Source organism: Athene noctua, chromosome Z (assembly GCF_965140245.1).
Source record: "Athene noctua chromosome Z, bAthNoc1.hap1.1, whole genome shotgun sequence".
Lineage (NCBI taxonomy): Eukaryota > Metazoa > Chordata > Aves > Strigiformes > Strigidae > Athene > Athene noctua.
Window position 1 is genome coordinate 83771057 of NC_134077.1, and position 14595 is coordinate 83785651.

At 37.9% G+C, this 14595-nt stretch overlaps 1 protein-coding gene across 6 annotated transcripts in view; it reads right to left on the reverse strand.

Annotated features, from left to right (window-relative positions):
- Positions 1-721: 721 nt before the first annotated feature.
- SSBP2 (single stranded DNA binding protein 2) overlaps positions 722-14595 on the reverse strand; it is a 193538-nt gene continuing 179664 nt past the window's right edge. For all 6 annotated transcript variants that reach the window (XM_074932434.1, XM_074932433.1, XM_074932432.1 and 3 more), the window contains one exon: positions 722-13972. In XM_074932434.1, coding sequence (XP_074788535.1) covers positions 13943-13972 — 30 coding nt within the window. In that variant the 3' untranslated portion in view covers positions 722-13942. The remainder of the gene's footprint in view (positions 13973-14595) is intronic.

Below are 14595 nucleotides of genomic sequence, written 5' to 3' on the forward strand. Positions count from 1 at the left end.
GCAGCACAACAGTGCATCTCACGAGTGTTGTGAGGAACAAGACATGATGCCTGTACAGGAATTGTGCCAGAAGAGGCACAATTAATAAAAGATGAGCTCATTATTAGATGTGAATAAATCTTCTGTAAAGTCATTAAAGCCAGCAAGAAGTACTGTTCAGTCATACAGCACATAGACAGCTAGCAGCCCACTCAACTAAGAGTGTAACTGCTCCAGCCGTGCCTTTCATCCAAGTTAGAATTTATTCTGAGAAATGGTATAGAAAAAGGGAGTAGCAAAGGAGGCTTGATTAAGAACCAAAATTCCACAAAAGTCTCTAATCTAGAATTGGTTTTCAGGTTTCTACCAAAATTCATTCTATATTTAAACAGATGTATGTGTGACTGGAAAGCTTTAGTGTTCCTTGGAAAATAACACTCGTGATAATCGTGACATCTTTAACACCTTCACAAATCTTTTCTTACCAATGGAGTCAGCAGCTGTAGGACACACCTCCAAAATGGATCTTTTTTGGTAATGTTTTAAATACAGATGTCCATTACTGCAGCAAATCAACTACAATACATAGCTGTGCATCTTTTTAGACTATACTTCTATCTTCTTGAAACTATTACTGCCTGAAGTTATAAATGTTTTAGAGATTTGTATGCTTCTTTCATAACCCTAGTTATGGAAAAAAGGTTTTTTTTGACACAGCTTGTGAAAATACAACTACTTCTTGTAAAATGAAACTTTATTCTAAAATGTATCCAAAATTGCAAGACACAAGCACCATTAAACAGATAAATAGACATATATTTATGTACAGAGAGCATCAAAACACAAAACAATTGTTAATATAATTCTTATACCATTTTAATGAGTATCCATCAATAAAACTTTACAATTTAAAGAAGACTTTTCAATTGCAAAACAGTTGTAAAATCATACGTATAAATTATGTTTACTACAATTCCAATAACAGAGGCAAAGTAAAATACAAAAATAATAATCAATACTGCAAATTCAAATACAAAACCCAAAGTAATGCTGCACAGGTACATATGTACACTGGATGAATTCATGCAGCTAGGCAGTGCAACAAATTAACTGCTGAGTTTAACTTATCACAAAATGGAACAACCATGTCAGCAAACAGAAGAAAATATATTTTTGTAACAAATCATAGTGCATTTTGAAGTTAGACTTTATAAAATGATTGTTGAGTGATATACTTCTAAAATTCCCCATGTTATCTGAGATTCCCCAACTCCTCCTGCAAAATAAAATACAAATGAGAAAAGCTAAAAACCCCACTGTAGTGTAGAGTCTGATGTACAGGTACCATCTTGATTTTTTTTTATTCTCGGTATCAGACTTGTCTGAAGTGTGCACGTCCACAGGGACATGCATTCCTCCTTGCTACCAAAAGTAAACCTTTCACGCTCCAGTGCTATCTCCATAAGCTGAATCTCACACGATGCATAGACTGCACTGGTTTAGAGAGACACAGCTGAGCCTTGAACAAAGAACTCTTAAATCCCTATGAAGTACAGAGAGAGAGTAAAATGGAGGATAGAGAGACCTCATTACTCCTGAAGCTCCTATCCCTAATTGCTTTAATTACATAAACACAGAATAACATAAGAGGCTTTTATGGCTTGGATGAAATTTCTGCTAATTTGCTGGGCAAGCGCAAAGCCCATGTTTCTCCACAGGGCTTGCCTTTCACAGTGCAGAAGGCTACAGACTGTTTTGGTGGGTGAAAGGAAGCCTCAGGTAACTATATAGAAAAATACTTCCGCGGTGAAAATGCATCAGCAATAAAGAACAGAATCAAAACAGAACCTTTTGAAAACTGTGATTTCTTGTGTAGCTGCGATACTAAAACATGGCTGTTCACCCTTCAGTTCTGCGTTGGTTGGTATATCATGAACATGTAGCTAAAACTGAGGTTCATGCCTCATTGAATATTACCGATTAAGTGTCAAAACTAGATGAGATACAATTACATAGTCTGACACTTTTTTTTTTTTCTTAAAATCTCAAGTGATAAGCACGCTCAGTGTTTTCACTAAGAAGTTACCACTAAAATGCTACATTTCTTTGCTGAGAAGACATTAATTTACAGCAGACTGTAAACTACTGAAGAGTGGCTCCCCACATCCTTTGTGCTTCCAAAACCCCCTTTCAAGCCATTTTTAACTTTAAAGTTGATGGGAGTTATGAGCAAAAAAGGGATGCAGAAAAACACCTGTATTGTGTAAATAAGGTAGCAATTTACACATCAGCATTTCTAAATTTCCAACATGCAAGCATATGTAGAGAGAAGCTAAGAGACAGCATGCACTGTGTCATTGTGCTTATGTCAGATGAGAATGGCATGAACTATGGCATTTTCACCTGGGAAAACATAAATGTTAGCCCCAGAAGACTCAAATAGCCAGTATTAATGAAGCCATCCGCTACTATGTAGTAAAGAACACCCCAAAAGAGGGAAAAAGTTTGTCTGCTTGTAGCTTATAGATACTGAAGCTGAAGAGAATTACAAAGGCACGATACAAGCCTGTATTTCTTGTAAATTATATATATATTCAGGTATTTTTGCTCATACCCCCTCAAAATACTGAACAGTAAAATGTAAGTGAATATACAAATGTTAACTGAAAGTTAAGCACTAAAAATAAATGATTGCTGGAGAAGACAGCTCATTACTTGCTACACTTCTACCCTTCCTGGGTGGTGAGCTTGTCCACCTTTCCTCCATTGGCTGACAATAACCACCAAGATATTCAAGAACGTGGTGATCCACCGAGAAAACTGGAAGAGTGTCAGACGACAGAATGCCTTTATGCATCTGAAAAGTTGTCAGTACGTGGCTGTCACAGCAATCTTTTCCACTGCAACTGTTTTACCTTTGGCCCAGAATTCACTAAGAACCTAGAAACATTAACTGGAATTTCATACCCATTTTCATGCAGAGATGAGGCTAAAATAATCTGTGAAGGTAACATTCTGGTTCAGTTCAGCACTCAAAATATTGAACAGCAGAGCAGGGATTGTACTAGCGTATCATAAAAACCAGATCTTAATTTTTCTATTAATAGCTACACATGATGCATAACATTTTCAACACCGAATGACTTGCAACTTGGGAAATAAAGCAAATGTATCAATACCACTCCTGTTAAACTCACAAAACAATTACACCCACTTTTGTGTGATGAAGCTATATGGCAACTTTGGAGACAGCTGCTCTCTCAGGCCCAGCTGTGAGAATTGTGGACACATCATGAAGGTGAAAAGGTGTGAGTTACAACATTCGCATTTTTAAACTTCAGCTGTTCCTCAGCTCACAACAAGAACTGGTACAACTGCTGTTATGATTTTGTACTGGCAGTTAATGAAGAAAGCTAGCAAGTTGAACTAGAATAAGGTAGGTGTACGGTTCAAGCCTGAGGTGGAACCTGCTATAAATGGGCTTTGCTAATCCACAGCAATGCTGTTGGCAAAGATCTGGTCTGTCTGAAACTGGGTACTTTCCTCATGTCCAGACCAGCATGTGAAATCGCATACATTTTCTGCCAAGCTCAAAACTCAAAAAGCCATGAACTGCCATTGCTACCTGTATTCTCACAATCCTAAATTAGGAGCTCCTAGATTCATTACTTAAAGCTCTCAGGAAAGGAATCCTCAGCCATCTCTAGAACGTATGAACATTAATATCTTAGTTACAACCTCACAGCTGTATTTAAAAGCAGCATATGCTATTGCTGGTGTTGATTCATCTATGCAATCGTTTCTTCATGTGTTGCATTCAATGAATGAATCATTGCAGTCAAAGCGAGAGCCCACTTAACAAATAAAGGTGAGGGTTTCTAAGCAGGTGTAAACCTAGAAATGTTCAAACAAGTTAGTTCAAATTACACTTCTTCATAAAAAAGAAAGCAAAGATGGAGAAAATAGCAACTATAGGGCAGAAATCTTGTGTTTGAAGGATTCAGAAACTCATCTGGAAGCCGCTCAGACTCAGGTTCTTAGGAGCTGCATTATTCTTGCCCATACCAGGCTCAAATACACTTTTGTGTCTAGGGACGTGAAGGTAAATATAAACCCTTGGATTCATTCCTCCTAATTGTAGGCCTTTAAAAGCATGCAGGATTTATCAGTGGAGAGGGCAATTGATGCCGTAATACAATCTACCAGAGGCATCCCCTCTTCTGTCCCTCCTCTGATTTGCGGAAGAGTCTTATGCTGGTAATTTTTAGGCAGCTAAAATTAGGGCAGGATGAATCAGGACACAGTGTGGAGCGGAAACTAGTCCGATGGGGTGCTACAGTTATTACCCTTACAAAACAGTCTGTAAAAGCCTCATCTGAGGCTCCAACCCAGGTACGCTTTGTGGTTCGTGACCCACAATCCATGTCTTTGCAGCTCCCCAGTCTCACAACGAACTTTTTAAAGATACATGAGTGAGGCTTGATTTTATGACCTTCTTGGCCTTGTTTGGTCCTTAGACAAGGCAGCTTCTCCGAATACCAGATTCCCGGAGCTGTGCTACACCAGCTGTCAGAGGCACTCTCTGAGGGGAGGCTCTCATGATATACAAATGCACAGAGGGTTGTATTTTGGTATGACAGAGTCAAAACCACCAAACCTCTCAGCACTTCAACAGCTGTGAAAAACAGCTGTACGTTTCAAAAAGGATTTTGAAAGAAGGGAAGCCTTCAGGGACAAGTCTGTTTTCTGACAGAGTCTAAGGGCCTCAAATAAAGATGTATTTGTGGTACATATTCCAAAGGCTTACTATGATGCTGTGGGAATTCTGTATTGCCATGCTTTTGAACTCTTTCAATATGGCATGGATTGGCTCTTTGTGGTAGCTGTTGATAATGAAGCACACACTGAGGAGAAATAAAGCTTTTCTCAAATACATGACCTTTGCAAGATCCCCAATATTATCAATATTAATGCTTAAGGTCAGAGGCAGTATCAAGTTTTGCAGGTATTTTCTACACTAATATTTATATTGACAAATTTAATTCTTGCTGGCTTGGAAAATTACCGTGGTTTTCTTTACTTCCAAAGAGTGGAGTTTGAACATGAGGTTCATTTATGATGTTCAAAGTCATTGTCTAAAATACACTTGCCTAATTGTTTAAATGTGACCTGCAAATACTTGGGAATAAGGGACTCGGATTACCCTGTTGGTTTCTGCAATGGGCTGAAGTAATCTGTAGAAACATGGGGGTTTTCTACCTTAGAAATGCAGGGAATTTATCTACAGAGTGGCTTGGAAGTGTGGGGAACATATATTACAAGTACTCAGTCTTATGTAAAGGTGCAAAGTCACAAACAAAGAGTGCCTTTATTCCAAAGATTAACATAGACATTTAAAACTATCAATAAAAAAACACAGAACTTAAAACAATACATATAAGAATCCCCTTCAAATTTCCCAGCTTTTTCGCTTTCCCCATCATTGTGTTTCAGTCTAGACAGGACTTGAATTTCTGATGTCAGAAACCAGCAAAGAACACACACACATTTTCAGGTCTTTGTTGTGTATCATAAAATACTAATTAAAAAAGAATCCAGAGTTCAAGAATTCATATTATTTTTCTGTCTCAATAAACAGACAAATAATTAAATTCTCCTTAAAACACTGCCTCATGTAAAGCCTCTGGTAGCTGGGGACAGGGACACAATACAGAGGCAGTGCTTTACCCACTCCATACCCTTAGAGATGGGTTTCTGTCCTGGCACTGATGCAGAAGTTTTTTGAAAAAAAAAGACACCAGAGAAAAAGCTAGTATGTCTTTGCTCACATAGTGCAAGGAAGCCTGCAGGCTGGCGGGTCTCTCTGCGAGAGGTGCGCTGGCCAGGGGACAGCAAGAGGAGAGACTTTCCCTCCTGTTCCCTGCACAGGGTCTGATCTCTCAGGCTCGCAGGTGCCGGCAGGGGGAGAGCACACACTGCACACCCGGCACGGAGCCACGAGATGTGCTAACCTGCAGTTGCCTGTTGTCTGCTAAAATCCAACCCCAAGCTCTCAGAAAGGATATGAACTGGGTTGAATTATCTTACATTACATTTAATATTCCCGTAAATGGCTTATATATCTGCTGTTTGAAATAAATTCTGAAACCACTAAGCGTGCTTAACAAAGCTTTAACTATATGTGAACAGCAAGGTTTGAGGACAGAACAAGTACTGTTGTAGTATATAATACACATGGCTGTACAATCAAAAGCCACCTCTTGCTTCAAAACAAGAATTTACAGTAGTAAGCAATGGTGACAAGGTTTCTTACACAAAACCTACAGGAATTTACAGAATATGCATGGATCACTGAGGTTATAATGCCAGCAGTAGACTACACGAGTATCTTGTGCAATGTGAACAAAGTTGACAATAGTTTACCAATGCTTAAGTAATTCACATCAATATGGTAACCCACCCACTATCAAATCTTCCTCCTCTCCCCATCCGAAACAAGTTGCTAGATGCGTGTACAGCAATCCATAAAAAAAATCAATCTGTTTTTGTGGTTTTAGGCAAACATGCACAAAATAGATTCACTGCAACATTTTTGCAAGGGGATACTTGCCACAAAAAAAAAGCACTCACAATTCGTCTCTAAGCATAGGCACCATTTTGATTCACACTTCTCAAATAGCCACTACAAGGCAAAAAAGTTTATTGTAAGAATGCTTTTTTTCCTGAAAAAAAAAAAAAAAGTACTTGATTCTTAACTAACAGAAAGTGCCAGCTTCCACTTTGCTCATGCCACTCTTCCATGTCTCACTCCTTATTTATCATTACACTCAAGTGTCCCTAATGAAATAAACTTTATACAGTAGGGCTCTAGTTACAGATGTGAACTTTCTGTATGTTTATTGGGCAAATAGCTCTTATTTTTGTGCAAAGATCTGGCACAGTACATTTAACGGGAAAATCTAAGTAAGAGAGAAAAAACCATGAAGATTAAAGAACAAAAATAAAGCCTACAAATATCCAGTTCATCCAGTTGATAATATGGCTCCTCAAGGATCGGAGCAGTTGTTCCATAGCAATAATTCTTCACATCAGAAGTGATTACTGATGATTTCACTCTAAAGGGACAAATATAGGTTTGGTCATGGTTACTGTTAAAATTCCCTCCTAATCTGAGGAACTGTATATATCTCTGTAACAGACCAAACTTCTAAACTGTATGGTCTATTTCCTTGTATAACCAGGGTATTGCGAAAATGCATCACCTTGCAAAATCCCCATGTTTTGTGCTGATTCCCTATGAAAACTGGTACTAAACTGCCAGAATTTTCTCTTAGCAAAGTCTTATTGTCTCGGCACTGTAAAATCTTAAGAGTGCCCCAGAGCCAACTGCAAGAATTGTACAAGTTTTCATGAGAACAGCGAGGTAGCATATGAATACTGTGTTTCTGAGCGCGCACCTGGTGGATATATTATCCAGTCCTTAATTACCAGACCCTGTGAACAAGCCTGCTTGACCACTCGGTTACTCTTCTGAGAGATACAACCACAGAACCCTGCACAGCTAAAGGGCACCCTGAATCATCCATGAGATACAGTGAAAACACAGAACAGACAAATGAAATGACTATTTGTGAATTAGGTTCTTACAAAGTCATACATATCAGATGTTAGGTAATCCACTTTGGGGGATGTGGAAGGAGCTTTCAACATAAAGTCCAGATGTATTATTCATATCGAGTAGGTAGTAAATCTTGTTTTGATCTGATTTCCCCAAAAACATGTCTTTCAGCAAGTTATTTATGATGCTGAAATCAAATAAATAAACGAATAAAAAGATAATTTGTTTTCTTTTGCAGATTGAATTAAATAGTGGCTAGAAAGTGACCATTTCAAATTATAACTGAAAATTGCAATTTTATTAAATGTTAAAACATGTACCCAAGAAAACCTTTGTACATTTTTATGGCAAGTTTTCCCATTACATGAGAGGCTTTCTTACACATTTTAAGCTTAAATGGAGAACAGTCACCAAATAGAAGTTTGGACTAAAATTGCAAAGCTGTTAGCTATGTTGAGGGAAACTACGGCTGTACAATTGAAAACAAGGTGGAAGGACAAGTTCACAAAAATAGTTCATGGAATAGTGAACAATGGTCTAATAAAATAAGAAACAGAAGAAAGCCAAATCTGGTCTGCGTATCAGTACTAGATACACAAACATGTTCCTGAATTGCTAAAATCTTTAAAATAATGTCTGCTTAGGGAAGACTTAATTTGAGCTTCTAGGCTGTCCATGCTCAAGCATGGTTTTAGCACATTAGCAGTCCCACTGTCCGGAACAATACTACTTGTATTCTTAAATCTGTTTAAAATTAACTAGGTGCAGGCTTAATTTCAAACAAATGTGAATGAGTTTTCAGGATCAGAGCTTTAATATGCTGAGTAGATGATCCATTTATTTTCTCTAAATTTATTACTGTAATTTGTTTCTAAGAACACTGGCAAACAATTTGCATGCATGCAGGCAGTCAAAGCACTATTTTATATAAGGGTTTTTTTCTTGTTTTCCATGTTGAAGCATCATTTTGGTAATTTCATCAGACCCTCTGTATTTTGCTCTACTTACTCAATTTACGTATCTGCCAAATAATGTCACACCTCAGATAGATTATATATTTCACCCAGATCAGGGTGAAATCCTACCAAAAAAATGACATTATGTGAGTGGTTTCATAAAAGTTTGAGCAGGACAACTGGCATGAGCAGCAGTTTACAGGACTGAGCCAGTAATGCCTGGAAAGTAGACAGAGGAAGCTGCACACCCTAAAATTTAAATCTAAATAATTTATCAGAGTGTGCTGAATTTTTACAGTTATTTCATATCATTAAATCCTGAATTAAAACCTTAGTGTGATCAGTTTGAAGAGAAATGAGCTGTCACTGTTGAAAGAGTTTTTTGGGTTTTATCTGAAAGATGCACTTTGTCAGGATTCCCATCCTTAGGGCCTAACCAAACCCAAGAATGTTTGGGACAGGAGTCATGGTTATATCATTACTTAAGATGAATTAAAGAAAAATAAATTTACCTGTACTGATTTTTTTTTTCATCATTAAGCTCTATATTACATTCTCCAAATGCAAGCATGTAGGGTCAAATCTTGAAGAATCCAGTCCGTATTTAGCAACCACAAAACCCACAAAGAATCAGAGCTGACTAGGAACAGGAGATAACACTTGAATTTAACTAACTAAGCTGAGAAACCAGTGAAATATGTATCAGTTGTAAATTCATTTTGACTGGTCAAGGGTAAAAAAGAAAAAAATGTTCAGCACTGAATACTGTAACAGCTGGTCCCTCACTGAATTACCCATCTAATTCTAAATCCTCTGTACGTGCAATATTTCATTTGCTAGCCACAGAACAAGGGAAAATTCAAATGATTTTTAGACAGTTCAGGAAGCTGTCCTTCACACACATGAATTGCGATCTATAAAGAAGCAAGAGTCTGTTCACTTCTTCCTAATTTGAATTATTTAAAATAAATAACTAGCCCATGTATTTCTCACTGCTTATTCCCACTTCAAGAGAAAGCAACAGCTGGAGGTCTTGGGGCATGGGCATTCAATGCAAATTAAGTGGAGCAGGCTGCTAAGTCTGAAAGTTGCTACCGTCCCTGAATACGTGACCCACTGGTGGTCTGGGCTATGCAACCAGAAGGCTTCCAAATAAAATCAGTAAATGTGGCCTCAGCCACAGTCTGATGGGTGACCCTCTGATCTGGGCACTGTCACTCTGAGATGCCTCTGAGCCAAGCTGAGGCACTTTTATGTCACTGGACAGCATACTGTGTGGCCAAGTCTTGACTCAAGGTTATTGCCATGTTTTTTACATGCACCAAGCTCCCACAGTGGAGGGAGGGAACATGGAGTACAACTACAGCTCTTCCTCACGCACAGGCAATTAAGAAAATAATGCAACCCATACATGCAAATATCTAGGTATTTTTTTAATGCACGTCAGGCCACATGCTTTACATGTGATTCAGAGTTTCTTTCTTGCCCTAAACCCCGTTCTTGCCTATACAAAATTTGGACATGGAGATAAAATCTGAGTAGAAATACTCCTTTTCATAGGTTTAAGCAGGAGGTAAAAATACTGGTTTCACTGTGAAAAATCACATCAATCCCAATTTTGGCTGATTACTACAAGACCAGAATATTTGCCAGAGTTCTCCTAGTATGAGAGATTTATCACTCCCTATTTTTCTAAGACCTTATCAATTCTTTTTTTTTAAAAAGCTTTACTTTAACCTTGCCTGAAAGATCCATTTATTCTATTTATTTCTATATTAAAGAGAGAAATCTAACTAAAAACCCAGTGTGGAAAAACTTAAGTGCACCACTTAAGATAAAAATGAAATTCCTCTCAGAGCTGAACAAGTTCTGACATTATCAATACTGCTGTTACGTAAGGACAGATATAAACAGCAGTTACATTACACACTGATACCTAGCGCATTAGAAGCATAAGCGGGAGTGAAGAGTCAGTGCTTGGAAACAGTCTTTCTCTCCACTTTAATACTCTAGATATGATGAAAATCCTACAATCAAAAAATGAACAATCAAAAAGCTCTATGCATATTTGAAAAAAAAACCAAAAAACCAAACAAACGCAAAGGGATACTGATAATTTTAAAGTTGAGTATTTAGCATGTGAGATTGTTTTCTAATGGTTCAGCTGCAGAACCTATGTATGGTTATCATCACCTGATCTTACAATGCCTGAGTAACCTTACCCATGTACGCAGGCATAGGGATGTAACCATTCCCTACAGAAAGCAAGACGATTAAAATTCTAACACTAAGATATGTGGTAAGTATTCAAGCAGATCTTCCAAATCTATAATTTCCAAGCTTGCACATTTTTTATTCCACCTGTCTGTGGGGCTATGTTTGAGAAGTGCTGGACATACCTAGTAACTTGCAATATCAGGGCACAAAATGACAGGCTACAAAAGCAGGGCCTGATCCTGTTCATTTTGAAGTCAGGAATGTATTTATTGAGATTAATGCTGCAGGATCAATGCAACAACGTTTAACGATATTGATGTTTTGGAAAAGAAATGGAAACAAAGATATGCCGGCAGTGAGAAAAATTGTATAGAAGGGAGTTCGAAAGAACTACAGAAGAAAAGCTATGTCCCTGAAAGGACGTCATGCTCTTGTATATAAATTAGGATAATGTATTTTGATAATGATATTTAAGGGGTTTCTTTGCACAAGTTTAATTTAATGGTCAGACTTTCATCCTTAACAGGTGCCTATAAGCTAAAATATTGCAGGTAATGCCAAATTCAGAAACTCTGCTTAATTCTGCCACGGTATGGATCTTCAGCAGCAGCATGTACTCTGTCTTGTAGGAGAGCCCTCAGGGGTGCCACCATGGGCAGCTGCCGCGTGGTCACTGGACACACTGCTTGCCTGCAGCAGCCCCGGGTTGGTGTGGGACAGTACAGGGGGTACTGCTGGAGATGCAGAACAGACCCCACACGCATCCAACATCTCATCTTAAGAGCTCACTTGAGGGCACGCTTACGTGGTGCATGAGTGGGCTTTGGCACCTGATGAATAATCCAGACATACCTATTTATCTTAGTCCAGTAGTAGTGACATCATCTGATTGAAAGTGAGCAGGAAAGAGTCCTAAAGTCTTTCTTAGAAGGCTACCAAGGATAATATAGATGTCAAATGCAGGCTGCAAGGATGGACTCTGCAGTGCTTATAGCAGAAGCTATGGTGCACTGGGGGCATAGCCACTGAAACCAGTGGTATTAGTGACAACAGCAAAGGGTCTGAGGAAATTAGATCTGATTTTGTAGTTTTGTTTACTCAAATCGATAGTAGGGGCTTCTTGCATCTTTTGAGACAGCCACAAAGTGTTTTCCAAAGATAAGCAAATTAATATAACCTTCATAATCACTGGGAATAAAGTCCACAAACCAGATAATGACTATCTAGTATATGTTTACAACTAATCAAAGTAGTTATTATTACTAAAATTAATGCTACCAAAATCTTTGATATTTTAACATAGTTTTAAGCCTCTGTTTTATCTTTTAATAGCCTCAACAAGAGAGTAAAAAGTGACACCTTTTTATTTTCATATACTATATATGAAATATTATATATATAATATATGTAAATAAAAATGGGCTAGGAGACTGTATTATTCCTTACACATCCCGTTATGTGCATCTACCATCACAATGAGCCGATTACATAATGTTCTTTATCACAAGTTCATGCTAAAAATCTTGCAAGACTTCAAGGACATTCTACATCTCAGAACTGCTCCTCCCACATAAGTGGTTCTTCTATATGCAAAGTCCAACAAGGGGACTTTGCGTTTTGCCTGTGATGTGAATTTTTGTTCAGCCATTTGGTGCCTGCATTGCTGATCGTCAACCTTTTGATCACTACACAACTGAAAACTTTTGTTTTCCTGGGGGAGCTGAAAGTCATTAGGAACTAAAAGTACCATAATGGTTTTAAAGTTTTGCCTGAAGAGACATGGGATTGCCTCCAGAAGCATTTCCTTTAAGACCATATGTCTTTTCTCCACTCTGTCCTCAGCTTTCATGTCTAACAACCTGACCTTCTTATGAAATGGCTCAGATCTTTGTTTCTCTTCTGTTCATGGCAAAAGGTAAGACCCTCACAAGGTCAGTAGTCATAAAAACTTTACTCCATCATTTTGGCTAAAAGAAAAAAACCCCAAAGCTTTTTACTGGAAAGTTTTGGGGGAATTCATTCTGGTAGACGTGGTGAAAAATACACACCCAAGTATCAGGGTGACCTGATTTTCTGACTGGGCTTGGGAAATACTGTTTAGAATTAGGGCTGTGGATTGTTGTGATTCAGCCAAGAATCACCGAAAATGGGAAAAATAATAGTAAGTTATTAAAGATATTTTCGTGATAAGGACTCTACTGTATTTCCACTAACTACGACCCCTACAGAAAATCATGCTAAATAGAAAACTCATTTCCAAGGGCAGAAGCAGCCCTGACATTTTATTGCTAGATTCTATAGCAATTGGAGCTCGCTTACAGTAACCTTATAGTACTCTATATAAACTGAGAAGCTTGTATCAAATTCAGGCTTCCATTTAAAATAGATATTGCAGATATTAGGCTTCAATTAAAGAAGAAAAATAACCTTCAGTGCTTCTTTTTTTTAAAGGTAAAGTGTAAAAAAAAAAAAATCACCAAACTAGGTGAAAATTATTAAATTTCTCCAAAAAATTAAGATGAGCTTTCTTCTATTTCTTGAGACAGCACAGTTTGTGATTCACAGGGTAACTGGTATCAAACACAAGTTAATGAAAGCTCTTATAAGCAATTTTATTCCTATCCGTAATGGCAGACATTTACAAAATCAGAAGAATTTATCATTTGAGTTCACCTTAAAAAATAACTTATAAAGCAGTGATATATGCAACATAAAACAGTTCAGGAGGGGAGAGGGAAAGCAAATTTTAATAATTAAAATGTAAACGTGAAAAAAAAAAGAAAGATGGAATAAAAGTCCCTACTTCTCATTTCTACTTAAGATGTCATGTGATAGTATTTTACAACGTCCTGCAGGTCTATATATGTATGTGTGCATTTCTATATCACACACACGTACATATACATTAACCCACACATGTACATACACAGACAATTGTTTGCAGTTCCATCTTGGGCAGTTCTGTTACGCCACTCTTTAAGCTGTCTCAATCATGTTTGGGACCCAATTTCTTGACAAAACAGGGGAGATGGTAGAAAAAAAAAATGGCGGGTCTGATTGTGTCTGAGATCCTTTTGTTAAACTGTACACTGGGACGAATAATTTTCTTCTGCAGTAGCTCTCTGAAGAGGGCCAACTCACTGTGGTCTTCATGGCGAGACTTGTTAACGGATCACACACTCATTGTCATGCTAGGGGAGTACTGAAAAAAGAGGAATTCACATTTTAACAACCATTTTTTCCCCCAGGTAACTAAAACCACTTCTGGACCACAGCAATAAGTTCAAATGTCAACACGCTCTTTGAACTTCCTCCTAAAATTGTACCGTAGCCTGTTCTAAGGCTGTAGTTCAATTTGTGGTATTGCAACTTCTGTTATGCTTCTCTCATTATGCAAAAATACAGCTACTGCTGAGAAAGCCAACTCCCTTGAAGACTGTTTTGGTGTTACCCGGGTGGTGTGATGAACCAATACTTCACTGATACTTTCCACGCCTTTTCCTGGTCAATGCTGGCTACTGGGGGGATTAGTTAGGCAGATGGCTAGTCTCAAGTAGACCAGCTGCATTCATGGTTAGCTGAACCACATAAATATTTTGGAGAGCTTTTTATGGGAAGAAAGGAATAAAGATATGCATTACTGGAATTAAACTAGGTTTTCAGTCTGTATTATTCTGTATTACCAATTCTAGGAGGCAAGCTGATCCACGGTCATTCTCCTTTATGTGAACCAAAAATTAAATCACTGCATTACATTATTATTGTAACACAAATTGAACTGCAGCCCTTATACAAGCTATAGTTGCCCACAAGTTAGCAGGTACT